General features: G+C 33.6%; 1 protein-coding gene across 5 annotated transcripts; it reads right to left on the reverse strand.

Annotated features, from left to right (window-relative positions):
- Positions 1–1,564: 1,564 nt before the first annotated feature.
- Positions 1,565–22,956, reverse strand: Rnpc3 (RNA binding region (RNP1, RRM) containing 3). 5 transcript variants are annotated; one of them, XR_003836202.1, is made up of 16 exons: positions 22,700–22,956; positions 21,199–21,246; positions 20,473–20,585; positions 17,882–17,965; positions 17,371–17,482; positions 16,652–16,720; positions 15,561–15,703; positions 12,263–12,388; positions 10,843–10,991; positions 9,220–9,378; positions 7,209–7,303; positions 7,055–7,113; positions 5,120–5,252; positions 4,432–4,499; positions 2,671–3,406; positions 1,565–1,747 (listed from the first exon to the last, which is right to left on the reverse strand). XR_003836202.1 is itself a non-coding variant. In XM_029475259.1 (15 exons), exons 1-14 carry the CDS (start codon positions 22,889–22,891, stop codon positions 4,443–4,445), a joined length of 1,536 nt encoding a protein of 511 aa, XP_029331119.1. In that variant the 5' UTR covers positions 22,892–22,956; the 3' UTR covers positions 1,565–3,406; positions 4,432–4,442. The 5 variants fall into 5 exon arrangements, 4 of the variants coding, with proteins under 4 accessions (XP_029331119.1, XP_021013475.1, XP_021013476.1 ...); XM_029475259.1 differs by having other exon boundaries at positions 1,565–3,406; positions 4,432–4,496; XM_021157816.2 differs by lacking the exon at positions 2,671–3,406.
- Positions 22,957–23,172: the final 216 nt, after the last annotated feature.

Here is a 23,172-nt window from a genome sequence, read left to right on the forward strand (position 1 = left end):
AACACTCACATCACTATTGTGAGAAGTGCCTTAAATATTAGAAGGGACTTATTTAGAAAGATTGTGCACTGTGTGCTGTTCTTAGGAGCATATACATTGCCATGTCTCTTTAAAGAGTTTGTCTCTTTAAACTTCTTGCCTGTTGTGATGTAGCAATTCTGTAATACCATGGCCTTCAACCACAAGCTAGTCTTACCAGAGCCCTGGATATAATGGGGTCAGCATCTATGGACTAAGCTCTCTGAAATTTTAAAACAAAATAAACCTTTCTTCCTTTAGAATGATATTCTCAGTTGTCATTTAAACATCAAAAATTGAACATAATTACACCCAATACAAATGTAACATGGTATATCAAACTACAAATAGCTAGTCTGACAATCTGTCCTCTACTTGTATGCAAGATCTATAATTCAGAGATATCAGAAATAGTCTTTTTCTACAATGTTTCTTCCTTCTTTTATCAGACCCATTGCCCAACCAGTTTCCTTGAAATTCTTAAAAGCAAAACAACCACAAAAAAACCCCAAAACTAAAAACAAACAAAACCCTGTTAACATATAGATAGACCCATTTTCCCTATTCCACTTTTAAGAGTTGTATACTGAGTGGCTGGGATAATAATGCAATACAATGTACTCACATACAACTCAAAGGAAAACATTACATTTTTAGATAACCAAACATACACAGAATATACTTATTATTAACCTAAGAAAGATAATTGTTTTTATTTTTTAGTAAATTCTTCTCTACCACTTTACTGAACACTAAGTCTAACCCATTTTAGCTAGCTAACTGGTTTCATTCAGATCTAGATCATGTGGACACCTAAATTTTAGTCTTAACAACTTAGTGACTCCGGAGGAACTACTATGTTGATCCACTCTTCTTTTGTCTACTGTCTACATCATATTTCAAGATTTCCCTTCTTGTTCTTCCTTTCTGGTTCTTTACCTACTTGATGAGCTAAGCATTTATCAGCACGTTCCAGGGATCACTTCTACATCTAACTTTATATTGAGTTCTTCATAAATATAGGGGAAAAAGCTAAAATTCTTAAGGGTATTTCAATGAAAGCACATGGCTTCAGGAAGCAGCTCTAAGGAAAAGGTTATCTTATACTCACCAGTGAAAAAAATAACATTTAAAAAAAAATTCTAAATCGTTTCTTTTGCCAAAAATAAATTTTTATGATATACTATGAGATAGGTCTTTACCTTTGAGCAATGATTCTACACAAAGTAAGTTTAGAGTAAATTCACATTCTAAGATAGAAATGGTCACAAATATTAATACTTTATAACAGACAAATCTACTATCAAAAGAGTAGGAAGTAGTCAATAAAAATTAAAAGTATTCATAAAATAACTAGATAAATTCTTGTAAAAAATGTTTAATGGACCTATATATGTACATAGGTAAGAATGGAAAATAAAAGAGTATCATAAAAATATATAAAAATTATACAAATGTAAAAAATATATAAAATTAATGAAAGTTCATTTATTAAGTTACAGTTCCTTAGATATATAAACCAAGTAATGAAAAATCATAGACACTGTTGAGAAAAAAATAATTTATTATATATGTGATAAGCTATTACAATGTATCTCCAAACACTAATTTGAAGATATGTCATTGTTTAATGCTTTCAAAGTTATTACGCACAGTTCCAAAGTCCAGAGGGTCAATTTCTTCTCTCAAAGTTCCACAGTACTTGAAAGATACAGAATTCAGAAGGAACCTAAAACACCACAAAGGCCCATTAAAAATAATCATAATAACTCAGTTAAATTTTAAAAGCCCAAATATTTATTTGCAGAAAATTAGTGAATCATGTCAGTACAAGATATATGTAAAGAAAGGCTACTTATAATACTAAAAACTAAAATATTTCAATTGTGAATAAGAAGAGACTGCAATTTCAATTTTGGTAAGCTTCTACCTTTGGAGTGACAGTAACAGAATTATGAGTAGTTTTAAAGCACTTATAATAGCAACAATTCCCACAAAATCTTGAATTTCTATTTTTCTAAAAAAATAAAATTGTCAATGCCCTTTCTATTACTAAGGGAAACTCAATTATCTTATAAGACATTATTCCACTGGTTCTGATTAGCACTGAGATAGACTCTAGACTCTAGAAATATTTGTACATTGACTATCTTCCTTGGTGGTTCTCTCTGTATTAATACACTAGAATCAATCTCTAAGACAGAAAACAAACATTAACGGGTAATACATTACTATGTATTTTAAAATTCTCAGAATTTAAATGTGCAAAATTTGAGGCTGGCTGTTCTGGGAAATTTTAGTAATCATACAGGATGGAATAATTGTTCTTATTTCTAGAAGATAATTTACTAACAATATAACTAGTTAAACTTGTCTTATTTGTTATTCTTTTCGTCTGTGTGTGTATTTAAATTTTGTTTTTGGAGTTTTCTTGTTTTGAAAAGACAAAGAGTAAAGCAAATCCTTCTACTTATCAAAGGCACTCAATCAATCTTATTGTATCTTAAGGATTTTTTATAAAAATCTTGTTCATTTTCAATATATTTACTATTAAAAGAAAAAGATCATTTCCCAGTCAAATTTTACAACATCTTATACAGAACAACTGTGCTGAATAGTTTTAATTATCAACATGACACAACGTTGAATTACCTGGGAAGTCTTAAAGCAATATCTAGAATATTTAGACTATGTTGGTCTTGACTGTTCACAAATGTGAGATCAGCCCAAATGTGGGTAGCACCATTCCTTAGGAAATGGTAACAGCATACAATAGGAAAAAGCTAGCTCAGACTAGGCAAGCTATGGCTTTATTTTCTCTCTCCTCTTGATTGTGGATATTATGCTTTAAATTCATGCCTTGACCTCCCCACAGCAATGAACTATAAATTATAAGACAAATAAATCCTTTCTTCTTCACTAAGAACCTTTTTTGTCAGAATATTTGTCACAGCAACAAAAATGTAACTAGAACACCACCTAAATTGGATATAACACAAAGTAGGAAGCATGTTCCTGAATTAGGTTGAAGAAATCCACATGTACAAGAAATATTACCACACTCCGTGGTCAAGCAATTGTATATACCAAGTGACCTGATTCACTAACTTTCCCCGATAAAAACTCATTGACTTAAATGATGGCATAGAAAATTAACCAGGGAATCTAAAATATGCGTAAAATATTTGTCCAGGAAACAAAACTAATTTGAGAAATGTTTCATTTGAATAAAGTATAAAAAGTACTTAATCTGGAAAAATGAGAGAAAGTAGCCAAAGCACTTCTAGGAAACAAAATGAAATAAACAAAACCACTGCCCGAAAAGGATACAACAAGAAAGGATACACTTGTATGACAGTATTACAGCAGTATTTACGCAGGAATGCTTCTAAAGAAGAACAGCAGAATGTAATTTATTTTTTTTTCTAATCTTTAGTAATAGATTTATAAACAATTTACTAAAATTTTTTTCTGTACAGCATTTTTGAAACATTTGACTCTCTAGACAGTAAACATATATTCCAAGAAACTCACAGAGATTAAAGGATAAGCAAATATTTCTATTCTGATTCCTTTTTTCCCAGCTAAACTGCAATGTTGACTAATGATTTCATGTTCTTACAGGCTCTAAGAGTAGAATAACTAAAAGTAAAATGTCTCTAACTATCCCCCCCACCCTCAAAAAAAAATCCAGAAACAACTGTTTCCAGTGATTTTTCAAAGTAACACCTTAAGAATTTAAAATCTTCAATTCCACTACTTGAAATCATTCATTCACTTAGGTATTAAAATTACCTGTTCCAAACAATTTATACCTCAAAATCATATTTTTGTGAAGAATGTTAATATTATATGGGCGAAATACATAGCACTGTAGAATTTTAATAACTGTTTGCTTCAGTTCTGAAAATGTGGTCCTTGGACTAAACACCTCACTGTTACCTATGAACTCAATGATTGTGCAATTGGTCAGGTACTAGGATACCCAAATATCTCTGGCTTGCCAGAAACTGCTCCTTGCAACACTTGCAATTAAGGCATGCTAAGAAATTCCTTACTGATAGGATAAATGGGGTTACTGGTCACCCACCTCAGAAATACTGACTCAGAAACTCTTGAAGGGAAGGGCCAGCAATCTGTTTTTATCAAGCTCTCCAAGTGATTACAACACAGATTAGATACTAAAAACATAAAATAACAACCATGGCATTCTCTCTATAAAATCCTCTAAAATTGTTACATACAAGCTTACTTTAAAATCTAGTTATAATTTTGAAGTTAATGAGAACGAACAGTATACACAGAAATTTTCTTGAAAACTCGTATCTGAATTAGTAATCTGTAAGACTTTTGTATGTTCTTACATTCACTCCAAGCAAATGTCTTATCACTTAATGTCTTATGCACACTTACCTTTGTTTGTATCACTTCCGTTTTCCTTCTTTAGAATCGTGTTTTGGTCTAGCAGATCGAGCAAACTGCTAATATGTTAACATTAAGGCTTTCATAGTGAACATAAAAGTGATTTTTTTCTTTTTAGATAATCAAGATATAATATACAAGAATTCATAATATACAGTATCTAACATAGAAGTCTTAAAAATTATTTTCCATAACTCTTGCATGATCTTCACAATTTGAAAACAATAGAGAACATCTTACTTTCCTTATAATGTCACCTTTTTCATCCATACTTTTATTGATTTCTAATCTAAATCTTGAATTTACTACAAGAGAGTTATGCAATGATCTATCTTGGTCACTGAAATAAAGAGAAATGAGAATTACAATTAAACTACAGTGGAATCCCTTCCAGTGACTCCAAGTATATTCCTAGATAGGATGCCTTGAATTTAACATGAGGAAATAATTTAGAGCTGCATAAATGCATAAACTTAGCTGGATTTCACTTTACCTTGCTAAAGGTACATTATTTTCAGTTAAGTTTGTCATCTGACTGAGCTAAGCCATGTTTAACTGTTAGTAACAACTCAAGTTTGAATAACAATTGTTGATATTATTAATGATAATATGATATTAGTTGTTTATATCCTACTCCTAAAAAGCATCTGGTTTTAGGATGGATTGGTTTAAAGGATACAACCACCATGGGTTTTCCAAAAAGAACATAGCCATTAGCTTCTTTCAATGCTTTAGCGGCTGCTTTTTCATTTGGAAGTCCAACAAAAGCTTGTCCTTTCATGCGTCCTTCTTTCATTAAGCGAATATCAAACCTAGATGTAGAAACAAAGAAAAAAGAAAGAAAGAAAGAAAGAAAGAAAGAAAGAAAGAAAGTCCATCAACTTTAACACCAGAACTACTCAACTTTGGAATTAGATAACTGAAAATTCTATTCTGTACTGGTCTTAACAAGTAACTTACAATTTTCAAAGTATTCCACTAGCAAGGATATAAAATCTTACTTTGTGGTTGTACTATGATCCACGGTTCTACTATCAGCAAAGCAAACTAAAATTGTTTTTGTTTGTTTCCTTAAGGCCTTTCGTTTTTGTTTTTCATGATAGGGTTTCTCTGTGTAGCTCTGGCTGCCCTCAATCTCACTTCACAGATCAGACCTGTCTCTGCCTCTCCATTGCTGGGATTCAAGGCATGTGCCACCACCACCCAGCAAATTTTTTAATTTATCTTTTTATACATACCTTTCATTAGTTCAATACTATATACTCAACAGATTTAAAAATAAATACATAAATAGAAGGCTAAGAGAAACCAAGTAATTGATTTACATTATTGGCTTTATATTATTATAAACATTTACAAACTTTTAAGAGTATATAGGGGACTTAACAGATATTCAAAGCTAACATTTTATTAATGGTACCTAGAAACAGAATGACTCTTCCAAGCATAGGGTCTAAGTCACATGTTATTCCTAGTTTAATCCTCCTAATATCTTATTTATTCATTCTACAGCAAGTGTATTCATATATAAACATTTCAGAGAGAAAACTTAAGAGCTATATATAAAAATAAAATAACTTACAATGAAAATATGATCTAATATTATAAACTAAAAAAAATAAAACAAACACTATCAATTAATGAGGTTAAGTAACAGCTCAACTGGAAAAGTTGAGCTTGCTTTGACTGCAAAAGGACCATGACCAATCCTTTAAACACGCATTGAAAAAAGGAAACAAAACAAAACAAAACAAAAAGCTGGGCATGGTTGATATATGCTCGTAATTACAAAACTAGAGAGGCAGAAACACATGGCCTCTAACTTTCTGGCCAGCATGACTCACCAACCTGCCAACTATTAGGCCAATAAACACACCTTTGTCTCAAACAATCAAGCAAACAAATGTAAAAAAAAAAAAAAAAAAGGTATGATAAATGCAGAGCATTGTATATTACACAGAATAATGATCCAACTATGTACATGTGTGCTTTACACACACACACAAGTAAAAATAATACTGAAAATATAACCTTTATAGTATACACCTTGTACGTAGTTGTACATGTGAACAAAATTACATCCAAAAATGTGTAAGGCAGGTAAGATTGGTTTTACTTAAAATTAAGATAAAATTAAATGAAATGCAAATCCATGAGGCCTGACACAACTAGAAAACCTATCTTTGGAGATGGGCCAAGGAAACCATTTAACCAAGCTCTCCAAGTAGTTCTCAGGCAATGTGAAAAAGTACTAAATACATTAAAAGTGCATTAGTGTCAAAAGCTTTGGCACAAAACATAGTAGAAAATTTGCGTTTATAAATAAGGATTTAGAAGTATAACCATAAACATCTCTTAATATACACTTTATAGCAGCTTTCATAGTAGGAAAAAAACTGAACTAACAAATATGATCTAATTTAAAATATTAAGAATTTCATTTGCTCACATATATATAAATTTGTCTATCCCTATTCTAGACTTCTAAAAGGACTTTTATGTAAAACAACAGATGTTTCATCATGTTTTAGCACTAAAGAGAAAAGTCAACATAACAAAACGTGATGAATTTCTAACAGATAAAACATAATATGAAATTAGAACTACCACTTACATAATCCGCTGTGTTTCTGAAGAAAAGTCAACGTATCTCCCAAATATAAATTTAAGGTCCTAAAATTAGAAATTTTTTATATATATAAAAAAAGACAAATTAGAAAACCAGTGGGAAAAGTAAATAACAAAATCGAATGCACATTTCACCTTACCTTTTCCTGAACATGTCTAGCTAAATTCTTTACATAAATTCTGCAGTTTGGTTCACCAGGTTCATAACTTCTGAAAACTGAAAGTGTTTCCATTTCTAAGAACAAAACAAGACAAAAATATAAAATTACAATCTTTTTAGTAATTTTTTAAGTAAAATTATATCACTCCACTGTAAATGTTAAAAAGGCAAAAATAAGCTTTATAAAAATGTTTACAGCAGACAACAGTAGCAATATTTCTCAATTACACAGAACTAAATTTATCCCAAAGCCATGTTAAAAATTCTTTGAGGAGTCACTTTATCGTAAATATGGGATAACCACTTATATAATCACTCTGCTAAATCAGGAGGGGGAGTAGGGGTAGGGAGGATGGGTGGATGGCCATGAGAATGAATGGAAATCTGCAATTGATTGTGTGGAGGTTGGGGAAGGCATCGCTAGGAAGAGACAGAGATCCAGGATAGGGGACGTGCCAAGAATCAATGAAACTCATACCACTGGAGGTATGGACTGGGGAGGTTGCCTCCTATGGCCAGGCAGGAATCCTGGTGGAGTGATAGGGCTACCAACCTACCCATAAAACTTTCGACCCAAAACTTATCCTGTCTACAAGAAATACAGGGATTAGGATAGAGCAGAGACTGTGGGAATGGCCAACCAATAACTGGCCAACTTGAGACCCATCCTATGAAGAAACACCAATTCCTGACACTATTAATGATACTCTGTTATGTTTGCAAACAGGAGCCTTGCATGGCTGTCCTCTGAGAAGTCCCACTCAGCAGCTGACTCAGACAATTGCAAACACCCACAGCCAAAGAGTAGTTGGAGTTTAGGGACTCTTATTGAAAACAAGAGGAAGAAACTCCATAGGAAGACTAAAAGAATCAACTAACCTGGACCCTTGAGAGACTGAAGCACCAAGAAAAGAAAATGCACAGGCTGGAGCTATGCCTCCATGCATGCACACATTTAGCAGATGTGCAGTTGTTCTTCATGTGGATCTCAAACAGCTAGAGTGGGAGCTATCCCAAATGCTGTAGCCTATATATTGGGTATGTTCTAGCTGGGCTGCCTCATCTGGCTTCAGTGACAGCCTTCCAGAGACTCCAAACTCCTTTATAGTTCCTCATATTTACTGCCAGTAATCTGCTTTGGGAAACTAGATTTTATATGTGAAGATGTTAATTTGAGGCTGACTCTCCCCATTATTGTGGAGAAAGGGATTTGTAACACAACAATGACAAATCACTCATCTTTTTAAAAAAATACTAAAATAAAAAAAAATCATTTAGTAGCATGTAGTTTAAATATGAATGGGACCCATGGGCCCGTATGTCTGAATATTTAGTCCCAAGTTGACAGAATTGTTTGTGAACGATTAGGAGGTACGACCTTGGAGGGAGTGTGTTCCCAGGAGCAGCCTTTGAGGTTTCAAAAGACTTGAGCTATTCCTAGTGTGTTTCTGCCTTCCTCCGGCTTATGGATCAAGATGGGAGCTCTTAAGTAATTCCTACCATGATGCCTTTGCTCTGCCACCACAGATTCTATTGCTCTGAAAACATGAGCCCAATTAAGTGACTCTCTCATTTGTTGCCTTAGTCCTGGTCTTTTGTTATATAGAAAATGATTAAAATTTAATATGTAGTTTTTTCTTAAAGAATAATGTTGGAATATAATATCCTAAATTCAGATTTCTAATCACCAAATTTTAATAGTCATTTTGTATCTATTTTAGATTGTATATTCATAATTTGTCAACTTAAGTAACTCCAGTCTCACAGCACTTACTGGTTAACCAATCTTGACTGTGAAGCATGGTGAGGAGCTTCCCCAGTATAAGATATGAGGTATTAAGAAAAAAGTATCAACAAAGTAATTGGGGATACTAACGTGTCTATCTTAATGGAAATGAACCATACAAATTTCTTACTTCAAAAACCATGAAAAATGGAAATAAGACAAAAATGTAAGATGAATTAAGTGTTGGTTTATGTCATTACATTACCATCTCTAGAAATCCGACCCTTTTCCAACTCTTTTCTAGAAATAAACTGTGAAGGCATTTCATCAGAGTCTTCTGTAACCTCTTCTGTGATGTTCAAATTAGGTTTAGGGAAGATTTTGCCAAATCCTGTATTTGAATCAAGTCCAGTGTCTGGTGAATCTAAGAGTTCAACATTAACATCAGTCATTAAAATGAAAAACAAAAAAAAAAAATGAAAATAACTCTTGCTTCAAAACATATTTTAGATTTCTTTCCCTGTCCTATATTTACTAAAGTACCATTTGGTCACTTTTAGTGTCTCAGAACAGAAACAGGACAAACTTTCCTATAAATATCCAAATAATAGTGTTTTATGGCTTTGCGGGCCAAGGCTTTGACTATTCAGTTCTGTTATTGCAGCATGAAGGCAGCTACAGAAAAAAGCTAAAGAGCCAAATGCTTTAGCATATTCAATTTGATGCATCAATGGGAATCTGATGAAAAATGTTCAATGTTAGATAAGAGAATGTATACTTGTATACAGCAATTGACTGTTTAATGTACCCACTCTGAAATACTTATTTTAACAATAAGTTAAAATAAATGTCCAACTATTTAAATTATAAAATTAGTAGTACTCTATTCAAGATAATCTACAATTCCAGGGTTCCCATGCCCTCTTCTGGCCCCAGCAAGCAACTGCACTCAGCAGGCAGGAATCTTTACTCAAATTTCCATCTGCCTTCAAATACACTCAACACATGTAATTAAAAGATAAAAATAGATCTTTTAAAATACCACTGTTAGTAACAAATTAGGAGTTTCAATAAAAGCACTGAAATGTTTTACTCCTTTGAGTTTTAGGTAAAATGTATGTGTGCATGCATGGGTGTGTGTATGTGAATGTGTATATGTGAGTGTGTGTATGTGAGTGTGTGTAAACTGACAACTCCAGGATAGTAGCAAGGCTTATTTCCTTAAAAGTATACAGTTCTGTTAATAAAATCACAGACTATCTTAACAATCAGACAATGAATAGTTGTTAATATAAGAAATACTATTAATTTCAGCATTTAAATCAGCAAAATCTCTAAATTTCACGTAGATGTGACCACTAGCAAAAAATAACAAGTCAGGAATATTGGTGAATATTTTTGATTTTAGCACTGGGGACAAGAGGCTTGTGTTTAAAGAGTTTTGGGACAGAGGATTTTATCTCAAACATCAGAAACAAAAAAGCAACATTGACAACTTTCCACTTAACCTAAGTTTTATTTAGATAACAGCTGAAAATCCATGATATTAAGACTCACCTAACCATATAATTTAATTTTTGGAAAAAAAAATTTATTTTTAAACTTTAGAGTCTCATTTAACTAGGTTGTCTTCCAACTATTAGCCAAAAATGTACCTGAACTTCCGAGTCTCCTGCCCTCACTTACTATGAACTGGAATGACAAGTTTGCCTTAGAATGTTCAGTTTATAAAATACTGGAGACACCCAGAGCTCCATGTGTGTTTTCTACTAACTGAGTTACATTCTCAGTCTGTAACTGCATACTTTAAATAAAGCTGACAAACACTAATATAAAATTTATGTTAGCATAAAGTTACTAGCATATAGAATAACTAAAATGTTCTTACCAGAATTTTCTTCTTCATTATTTGGTTGTGTCTCCAAATCTTTGTTAAATGCTGCAGGCATATTGGTCGATATATTGAATTCAATTTTTTTATTACCTACAGATTGTGGCTGGTCAAATACATCCGAAGGTAACAGCACAGGATGCAAACTGGTATTAACAAACAATCACAATGTAAGTTTATAATTTAAAATAAAATTCTAAGAACATTATTTCATATTTTCTTTCATTTAAAAGGCTGTTGCTAATAAAACATTCACTATATTTTAGGCACTACAAATACTAACTAGACTTAGTAGGCCAATAAAGCTTACCAGTTTATAATGGTACTATTAAACATCTAATTCATAGATGAGGGAAGTAGAGGTTAAAGAATGTTCACAGTTTAAATGAAGTCATTTTGTAAAAGAAAAAATTAGGAGTTATCTATTGATTTTAGACAGCATGCATGCACTTATTCAGTCAATATAAAACAGTATTTTTATTTGTTTGACATTTATTTCGTACGTGTGGTAGAGCACATGTTTAACTCAGAAGACCAACTGTGGTAGACAGGTCTTTCCTTCCACCATGTGCGTTTTTAGGATCAAATTCAAGACATCACCACTGGCCGCAGGAAACTTTACCCATTAGACTATCTTATCAGCACACTTAACTCAGGCATGAACTTGCAATTGTTGTAGAGAATGACTTTGAATTTGTAATCATTTTGCATTCCTCTCCCAAGTGCTTACAGGTATATATCATGATTACAGGTATATATCATATCACCTGGCAGTGTTTTTTTAATAATTTATATTATACACTGTGACATCAGCGCTATAGTATGCAACTTAGCAGTCATTAGCTACATGTAATTATTAAATTTCTGTAAAGAAAAACGTTCAAGTGCTCAATAACATTTTCATACAGATTGTATGATGAAATAATATTTTGAGTTTAATGGATAAAATAATTATCATTATTGTCTTAACTGCTCATTTTTACTGTGTCATGTAGCTACTAGAAAACATGTCTTATAATCTTCCTGCTGCTCAGTACAGCTAAGGGATTAAAAGCATAGGACTTGTAATGTCAAGACAGACAAGACAGAAAGAGGTTCTGGTTTCATAATTTTTATATCAGATTCTATTACAATGTAATTTGTTACATTCTAATGTAACAGAAAAGTTAAATGAAATTATATATACTGCAATTACTAGTAAGAAGTAGTAAATATGCCTAATCAGAGAAAAGATATTAATGAGAAATGAAGACTGAATATTATCCAATGCAGGTAAAAAAGAGAATTGTGAAATACTTAGCAAATAGTAACTCAGTGGTCAACAAAGTAAACTGACAAACTGACACACTGAAGATTAATATGAGGCAAATACAGCACTTATAGACAACTCTCATTTCCTAAGTATACATAAAATTACCTATGTGAAGCTGATGAAGGTATATTCAACATATCCTTTATTTTTCGCTTTTTTCTCACGTGGCGTGGCTTTTCTGTTTTGGGTCTTTTGGGCTGAAGATTTGCTAGTTCCATTAATCTGTTCATTCTTTTAAGAAAAGGGAAAGTAAACAAGAGTTGACATTTTAGAATATGTCTTATATATCACTAATACAAAACATATATTTGAAACTAATTAGGAGAACTTTAAGGGCAACAATAAACATTATCAGATTGATGAAAATTCACTTTCTAAATTATCCTGCACCATTTAAATCTTAGTTTTAAAAAATCCACCTAATTATGTTATCAATTAAAAAAAAAAACTTTCATTATGTATTAGCTAGCTAAATAAAATCACATACAACTAAGAACATACAAATATATTATATTGCTTTTGGTCTTTATTTTAATTACTAAACAGAACAAAGTACTTCTTTGAAAAGAACATTTATTCTTACATATTTTATATTTGTACAGTACTTATTTGTTCTGTACATACTTACTGCTAGTAAATCATTATATGAACAAAGTGGCTACTTGAGGAAGAAAAATTTCCAAATAAAAAAGTTGCTTCCAATAAGTAAGCATCTGGTTTCCCATGTACAACTTTCCTCCATTGTGATTCTGAACAGCTAATGTTTACAATGAATCTTATTTAGGTACTTTGGTATCTTTCACAGAGTAGCAATTAAAAATACCTCTCTTAGGACTTCACTTGTGAAACGTGAACGGAAAATAAAAATACAAGCACACACACACACACACACAAAAGAGAGAGGAGGGCGTGGCTAAAGACATGAGGCTTTTTCCCCAATAGGTGAAAGAAGCAGCACAAGCTTCACAGGATGAAGCCCCACAACAACCAAGGTTCATAAAACTTGCAACATACACTTACAATCCGGAGCTCAGGGGCAGGGAAGAGTTAAACATGGCCTGATGGATATAGCAAATTCAAAACAGCTACGGCTATAGAGCAGAACCATATCTCAATGTCTCCAAACCAAAACACTAACAAAAATGTTATTAAAAATTCAATATTTAAATATTTAAATCATGTACCTATATTAAAATTATTCTTCCAAACTTTACTAACCTTCTAAAACAAGAACAGGCATAAAAAAGAAATAAATATATGACAGCTAAATATTTTTTGAAGATTTTGCTTTATACCCAGGTTATAAAAATATGCATCAAAAAATTTTAAAACTCAAGATGAATTTTGGCCAGAACTTCATAAATGGAAACCTACAAAAATAAGGATGAGCTTAGGCTAGAACATTATTGCCTTTCTAATTAAGATCACTACTTGTACTTTTAAAAGTATTTCTAAATAGGGCTACAAGTTTACTAAAATAAATAAATTAAACTTTCTAAGAGAATAATTAACAAAATGCAACATTTTATACTACTCTTTAATTTACAATGTGGCAGAATGTTTTTATTAGAAATAAATTCTATCCTTTCCTACTTGGTCATCTGAATCCCACCTGCATGTTGATTTTTCATGGAGACACTAGAGGTACTATGTAGTGAATCACTACCTAGATGGGCAGATAAAATTATTGCTGAATATAGGTGTTTCCAAGAATATGCATTGGATTCTGACTCATACTAACACTTCCTTTTATACGTGACTTTTGTGCATAGTTAATATTCACATCATCATGAGCTGGGGATTGGCCCAAGAACCAATTAAAGCTAGCTACCTGCTCTTGTATATACACAAAGTTTTTTTGGAACACAGCAACATCTATTCAGGAACTATAAATGTGTCTGCTTTTCAGTCATAAGAATAGAACTGAGTCACAGTTGTGAAATGTGACCCATGCCACACCTCAGTCACAAAGTAAAAACCATTTACTCTGGACTTTCAGGGAAAATGTTTGGCCAATTACTGTACTAAGATAGGTTTAGATTACATGTCAGAAAATTGTTAAAAATTTATAATTACTTTATAGAATCTTTAAACATATAGAATCTCAAGGTAAACCAATGCAAGTTTTATTGGTAGTTACTAACAGAAATGGTTGTGCAAATTATCCTATAAAACTTCTCTAGAAATCATTCTGAAGAGAATATAATAAAGGGCAATCAGCTGTTCAAAATATGAACTCAATCAATATGCTTATTACCTGTGAAGCTATTTTCTATGAAATTATAGCAAATACTGGTTAGTGAATAAAATGCTACATCCAGCCAACTATGAATTTTGCTTCTCCAAGTCTCTCCTTATAACATATGATCAAATGATAATATATAACTACGTTTTATGTGGGAGATATCTTAATTAACAAATATTAATGATTTAACTCATATTCAATACTACTCCAACTTTGGCCTAATTTTCTCTTAGGTATAGTTTTCTTGAGCTTAGCATCACTAGACTGCACTTAAAGATTATAGCTGAAAACCATTTGAATATATTAATTAGTAATGAAACGAAAGTGTGAAAATCAAGAAACATAAGTAGACCATTAATAAAAAAGAATACATGTGACTAGTATGAAAGTTAAAACAAGAAGTTGGGATATAACTGCTATAATTTGAAATATTTCTCAGTGGCCTATTTTTGAAAGGCCTGATTTTAAGGATGGTAGAACCTGGTTAAGTACTTTGGGTTACTTAGAAGAGATTGTGGGACCATGATTTCTTCATTCCACTTTTGTTTTTACAGTTGTAAAATCTTGTGCTCTCTTACGAACTGTCAATAGACCTAACAAAATAGGGACATAGCTGGTACTCTCACAAATTGTAAATAAAAATACACTGTTTTTAATCTCAGTTAATTAATTCCCAGGCACTTCAGTATAACACTGGCTACTTTATATCTACCTTTATTTGTGAAGCTATGTGTCAAATGACTCAAAATTTTCAGGACACTGTTTATATTCGTAGCTACAAAACACTTTATAAATACAACAGGTCCTTATAAAGAAACAATACGATTTAGAAAAAAATAAATTTTTCTTTTAAAGAAAAAAACAGGTAATTTTGGAGCTACAAAACTTTTATCAAGCAAAGTAACAAATGTAGAACCATAAGCAATGAGGTTCAAGTGTACTCTGTAATACAAAAATTACAATCTAAAAATTGCTTTATCCAAAAATTTTTCTAAAGATCCATATTTTCTATGTTCACTGAGCTACTGTATATGCTTAAGATCATAGGGAGGTTTGAATGCACTCTAAATTTTGAATAATTATATGTGAAATATAAGAAGAACAAGCTTTTCTCCACCCTTATTCTTAGAACAAAAATGAGTGTGTTGTATCACAAACCTCTGTCGGTCCTCCTCATCACTGCTTTCATATTCTGATTCTTTGCTAGATAAATCCTCATCCTCATCTGGTAAGGGAGGCTCCTCAGGCGGTTGAGGGGATGTAGGCGGAAGGGGTGCATGCAATGGCATATAGTCCTCATACTATTAAAAAGAACAAAACAAACACTATGGAAACCAATGACATTCACGGAACAGACAAACTATCTTGTATAAATTCTTGATTCTCATTAACAGAATTTCATTCCATAGACATACTTGATTCCCATTTCTCTCTTATACACTTCAGGGAACATCTGTGATGACAACAGATGGCTGTTGTTTCAATTTTCCCTCGCCTTCTAACTACATAATACTTGCAAATATACCTTGCATTTCAACATGTAAATTAGCCCATGCAATATGAGCCTAAAACATCTAAATGTAATCCTCCCTTTTTATCTGATCTGCACAGAGATGGAAACATAGTGAAGACAAATTGGGTCTTGAAGAATGAATGATCCCCTCCTTCCCTATTCTTTGAAATGGAATAGCTATAACAAGGTCTAACTTACTGTAACACTAATATTACCTTAATAAATAATCTAGCAACAAGTCCATGGTGGTGTTACAATAAAAAATAAGGAAGCTAATAGTTCATATAATAGAACAGTAACTATCATCAAAGAAAACTCTTTTATTTGTATTTTAAAAGCCAAAATAATTTTGCACTAATATTACTTATAAGTATATGCAGTGTCACAGTGAGATCAGACAGCCTGCTATGTAAATTATTGACAGACTTTTTTTGTAACCTTATTTATTCTTACCAAATGAAGCTAGCTGCATTTGAGTGAAAACCACAGCAATGGAGTATTCAGATAACTCAGTTAAATTAAATTATCTTACAAAGGACAGAAAACTGAACGAAATTTGGGCTTTATTAAGAAAACATTTCCTTCATATCTCACTCTCTTCCACTTTTACTTCTCAGCTTTACTATTAGGAAACACAAACCTGTTTAAAAACTTTGTAAAACATAGTTTTATAGGGAAAAAAAAAAGTTTTCAGGAAACAAAACTATGCCTCCTAAAAACTTGAAGTACTTCTTACCATAGGAGGTCGTGCAGTAATCGGTCCAAATGGTGTGGGCAAATTCATTTTATTCATAAGATGAAGCACCTTAAAGTGCAAAATATTTAAAAGTCACATGTAATTAATATTATGATGAACATCAGTGATTTACTTAGTAAAAACCAAAGTTCCTCTCTGGCCTTAAAAGTTCTTAAGCCAACTTTAATCCTACATTGTTTGTCATTGCTACAAACATTGATTTTAATTTGTATTACTAATGTCTTTGCAATGTAAAATCTACTGAAAATCTTCTCAAATAATTAATTGTCCCTCTTTACTGTGAGTCTATGAAACAAAGATTAAAGAAAATACATACCACATATTTTTATACTTCAGAGAAGTAACATTCTTTTAAGTATTTCAAAAATGCCTTATCTTTTCTTTAAGGATTTCTAAAAGTCAATGCTACACTCAAGTAACACTTATATTAAATTACATTTTCCAGTCTAGACTCTATTAGTATCCATTTACACTGTATTTATGAAGCCTTTACTTGACAGTATTATATAACAGTTCATTTCATTTAAAACATTACATAGAATATTGCCTGTCTGGAATTAGTTGTTTCATCGCTTCTCAGCCTTTTGGCTAAGATCAAGTGTGGAATTAGTTGTTTCAAATGTTTTAAGTATACAGCACAGTATCCAAGGAAGCAAACTAGAAACTTCATACTGAAAGTGAAAACTGACTCTGCATACCTGTACATAGAATTTAGGGACACTTGCCAGAGCATTTACTATATTTGCGAGGATTGTGCTTGATGGCGGTGGATACATATATTTAAGGCATGAATTCAGAGGAAAAGTCAGCCTACAAAAAAAGAAAAATGAATTAAGGTACATTACATTTTAGTAATTCCAAATCCATAACTCATTTCAGATAATCTATTCACACAAAAAACTGACTACTTGATACTCCTATTACCTTAAGAAATACAAAAGCATTTCTTTCAGAATTCACTTATATTCCTGAACACTTTAACAGACATATCTTTATTAAATTCAGTGAAGAAGAAAAAAGTAATACCCCAAAACATGTATTCAACACATTAAATTATACATGACATTAGAAAAAGCTGACTCACAAAACTATCTAATTTACATTATGTATGTACAATACACACAGAGAGAGACAGACAGACAGACAGACACACTCACACACACACACACTGCAACAAAGGCAGAATAAAAAAATTAACAAAATGCAAACCCATGATTTGGTGCAATTCCATTTTCTACTGTTAATATGTCAGGTTCTTTCTTCTCTTTATCATTTTCCACAGTGTCATCCAACCTAGAGCATACAAAATCACAGATCATCTTGTCTTTTAAATAAGTGAAATACTGTATATATAAAGTAAAAATCTTTTCAAACATGACATTATGAAGACAATGTTATTAGAAAAAACAGAAAACCTTAAAGGACTTCTCGCACAAGCATGGCTGAGAAGGAAGAGTATAATTAAACTACTTAGTCCTTATACTTATGAACATGGTATGATAATTCCAAATGGTCATAAGAAACTAAATGCAGGTTACACTATAAGGGTTTTAGGGTACTTAGCTTTTTATGCATCTCCCCAAAATTACAGACTTCAGGCCTTACCTCTTTCACCCTCATCTCTTAAATTTTTTATTCTAATAAGATTGGATCTTACATTAAAAGGGCTAGCATGCTGGAATTCAGCCAAATTCCTGGATGCTAAATGTAGTTGGTCTATTATATTTTGAGGTCAACTAGTATAAAAAACAAACAAACAAACAAACATTTGCAAAGGCTAAAGAACTATAAAAATGCATATCTTGGAACTAAAATACTGTTCTTTACATTTTTTTCTCGTTTTTTTCTTTATCGAAAATTGTTTCTCATACAATATACCCTCATTTTAGTTTCCCCTCCCTCTACCCCCAATTTCTCACCACCTCCCCTACCCTCTGATCCTTCTGTCTCTCACACTTAAAGAACAGACTTCAAAGAGATAACAACCAAATATGATAAAATAAAACTATAAGATAAAGCAAAACCTTTTATTTTTATGTTGGACACAACAACCCCAGGGGAGGAAGAAAGTTGCAGGAAGAGTACGAGACCCACTTGTTCTCAGTCAGGAGTCCCATAAAAATATCAAGCCAATAGATACAATACAGACACAGAAGACCTGCTGTAGACTCATATAGGCCTGTGTCTGCTGCTTCAGTTTCTGTAAGCTTACATGCACCTTGTTTAGTCAATTCAGAGGGCCTTGCTCACTCCTCTGGTATCCTCTACCTTCCCCTTGGCTCTTAAACTCAGTCTCCTCTTCCTTGAGAGTTCCTGAGCTCTGAGGGGAGGGATTTGATGGGACTAAGGACAAGAGGGGACAAGAGTATGGGAATCAGGTTGTGATCAAGCGGAGATAGAATTGGGAGAAAGTTGGGGGAAAAACAGCCAGAACTGGAAGCACTTTGAGAGGTGGTGTGAAAAACTAGTAAAATGGCAACTTCCTGGAATCTGTGAAGATGATCCTAATGAAGTACCTAGTAATGAGTGACATCGAATTTCATCTTGCCATCCTGTCAAGGCCTCAAGTGACAGGACTAGGTTACATTCAATAGAGTTGTTGGCCATGGGAATCTCATGGCAATTCCCAACATCCCAGGCTGTTACAAAGGATTACTCTTTACAATCTGACAGTGGGGTTCCATTGCCAAGGACAACACCCACAAAACTCACTGAACAAGGAGGGACAAGTCAAGCTGATGCCTACATAGAGCCTTCACCCCTACATTCTAGTGTCTTTAGTATGAAGATACTCCACAGGATACCGAAAGAGAAATGTGGACAGCAACCCTTTGACCTATAATCTGTCCTGCCTACAACATATACTACAGCAATAGTGGCACAGAACCTGTGAGAGTAGCCAATCAATGTCTGATTTGACTTAAGGCCTACTCCACAAGAGCGAGAGGGAACCCATGCCTGGCACTGCTTGGGTAACCAAGAACCAGAGACCAGACAGCCCAGAGACCTAGGGTAAAACCAAATATTACTTACGGATCTAAAAAAAAAGTGTCAATAAAACAACTCCTAATGATATTCTGCTATTGTCATCGGACATATTTAGTCATCATCAGAGCTTCCTCCTGCAGCAGATGTTAACACGTACAGAGACCCACAGCCAAACATTATCAAGAGTCTAAATGTGAGAACACCAACAAAGAAGCTGTAATTTTCTACTGATTATCTCTAATAGAGTGCTATGACTACAGGCTGGAATCTGAAATGCTATGAAGTCTGAGACTGAGGTAGCATGATAGTACCATTGAGAAGATTCTTTTGGTAACCTCTAGTAATAACAGATCACAAACCATGAACACATTGAAAGTGCTATATAAATTACCTTCAGGAAATGGATACAAGGAAGATATGAAATAAATGAATTTCATGTTTAGGCTTAGGATAATACTTCAAAGACAATGAGTCATGTATTGGTGGATATTCCAAATGAATAAACCTCTTTATAAATCCCATGCATTTTGGACAGTGGGTAATTAGCCTGCAGTTCTCCTTCTTCCACTACATGCATAATGCCATCCACCCTACTTCTTTTCCACTTCATTTGTTAATCTTTCAAACCTCAGTCCTCAGCACAACTAGAAGGAAAAATACTACTTTACTTTTTAAATTTACTAGAGAAACATTTTATTATGCTTTTAACGTATTTGTCAACAACACAATGACTATAAAAATCACTGAAAAACAGACACACACTCACAAACACACTTATTTCAAAATGGTAGGAACACCTGAATGCTACATACCTTTTCTTTTTCTCTGTATTCGAACATGGGGAATGAACTCGATCTTGCTCTTTTGCAAATTCAACAACTAAAGTATGACCTAGAAGTTTCAGCTGATGGAGTCTTGTCAGTGCCTTTAGATACAACATAAAATATAATAATAATAAAAAAACCAAAACACTTGCTACTCAGTTTGAAAGACGATAATTTATGCTTTTTTAACTAAATTTCTTTAGTTATGTCTTACCATGGGCTATTTTACCATTATTACTAATCAAAGTACTCTAGTAAAATGAAATCTCTGTTAACTTTGCTTGTACCTGATAAAACAAAAATAAGTGTTCCGGTTACCAATAAATTCCAACCACAAAAATCTCAAGGTGACCTTTGCTGGCACCAAACAATTATACAATGACAATCTTGGCCTAAATTGCACTAATCTCTAAGAGATTGTAAAGTTTTTGAACCATAAACACTAGATATGCTTATCTAATATGCTTTAGATTTTTTTTTAAAAAACTATACTTGAATTCTTCTCTTACTTAATAATCTATGGTTCTCAAGTCTCGGTATCAAAGCACTGGACAAGCTCTGATATCTGTCAAGCCAATTGTGACCTTTTGGGAAAACTCTTGGGACACAAATGATTTTGCTTTTAAAAAGGACAGTTTATTATTACTTGCCACTTTTGTCCTAAGATTGCATAAGAAATCTCTGAAAATTTTAATAATAAAGAAAAAGACATACCTTTATTGCTGCTTTTTCATTAGGGAAAGTAGCAAATGCTGTGTGTTTCTGAAATAAAATTAAGGCACATATTATTTCCAGTATTTCAAAAGTCTAGTAAAAAGTAACATTTTAAAAATATGCAATATATTAATGAAAGTATAGGAAAGGATGGAAATTTTAGACTATTTAACTGATCACTAGTTTCAGTCTAGAGGTTCCGAATCTTCTAGGGTCAGACTTCTTGGACTTGAACGCTCTTCAGCTTTGCCTCAACATAAATGAACAAGGACAAACACAATATATTTTATAATAGCAAAGAGTTCAACAGACCACAATTTTAAAAAAAATCTCTACTCCTGGGGACCAGAGAGATGGGACAGTGGTAAAAGTCTGTAGGGCTCTTCCCAAGGACATCATTAGGATCCCAATGTCCATGTTCAGCAACTTCATAACCACCTGTACTTCAGCTTTAGAAGATCCCTCTAAAGGGCACCTATACTCCTACAAACCCCCAAAATATACACAAATGTACAGCATAATTAAAAGTATAATAAATCTTAAAGCATCTCCTCTTTCCAAAAAAGATCACTCTTAAAACATTTAGGGCTGGTGAGATGGCTCAGCGGGTAAGAACACAGAGGTCCTGAGTTCAAATCCCAGCAACCACATGGGACCGACCACGCATAATGAGATCTGAAGACAGCTACAGTATACTTACATATAATAAATAAATAAAATCTTTAAAAAAAAAAAAAAAACCTCAGCATAGCCTTTCTAGACTAATTGTGAGTTTAATGTCCACACAAAAGTCTGTCCAGTGATGCATGGAGAAGCTTGATTCATTATTAAAAAAAAAAATTATACATATGGAATACCCTTTTTCATCTCACTCAAAAGTCTTTTCAGTCTATACTAGATAAAATTTAAAATCATTTACTAACAGTGAAATCACTCCTCAAGGTGCATTGTCTCTTTTTGCTTTGTTTTTATAATTTCAGTAATAAGTCTAATTTTCTCATTTGAATTCTATTTTGAATACTATCGTGAAAAGGTGAACAAATTATATTACTGGTAATTCTGAGTTGTTTATTAGAAGTCTAAATTTGTCCAATCTGATTCAAGGAGAGCCTACTGTATTTAGATTGAATTGCATTTTATTAATCTACTAAGTCTATTACACTCAAATGTTTACTATTATGTATATCCTGCTCTACAGCCCAGGATTTAAAAGCAATCTTTTAAAATAAAAACACAAAACCAAAAACCTTGCATACTACTATAAGAATCTAACAGAAACAGTATTTTTAAGTCTAGTTTTGAATTCGACCGGGCGGGTGCGCACAATGGTAGAAACCTCTACACATCCTTGCGCAGCTTAGCCTCAAACTGGCTCAAGGTTCAACTCCATGCTCGCCTCTCGGGTAGGCAAGCTGCGCAGGCGCAGACCGCGAGCCTAGTCCGGTCTCTCCTGGTCCTGGCGGCCCCGCTCCGCTCCGCCCCGCCAGCTGCGCACGCTTACCAGGCGCCCCTTATCTGACAGGACGCGCACCGACTGCGCCCCGAAGTACTTCAGTAAGTCCTCCTTCTCCTCAGCCGTCAGCTCGGCCGGCAGGTGCCTGACGAGGAGGGTGCGGTCTCCCCGGGGCGGAGAAAGCGAAGCGGAGCCTGGGCCGCCTCGGGACAGCGGCATGGGCGGCTCAGGCCCCGCCATCTTCCCTGCAGAAGCCGCCAGAGACAGAGCCTCCGCGCAAGCTTCCGGCCGAACTCCCGCAGTCACCGAGGCGGAGCGGAAGATATTTTCCGCTTCGCGCTAAGGATTCTGGACGCAGAGAAATCCCCGCGAGAGGAGAACTCCTCGCGAGAATGGCCTCCGGAGAGCCACTCTTCTCTTTCCGGGACTGTTGCTGGGGAGAGCGCCTAGGAGTCGTGCTTTAAGTTTAATGAGAGGTTGTAATAAAATAAAGACGGAAAGAGGCGCCACTGTTAGAAGGC

This window comes from Mus caroli, chromosome 3 (assembly GCF_900094665.2).
Source record: "Mus caroli chromosome 3, CAROLI_EIJ_v1.1, whole genome shotgun sequence".
NCBI lineage: Eukaryota > Metazoa > Chordata > Mammalia > Rodentia > Muridae > Mus > Mus caroli.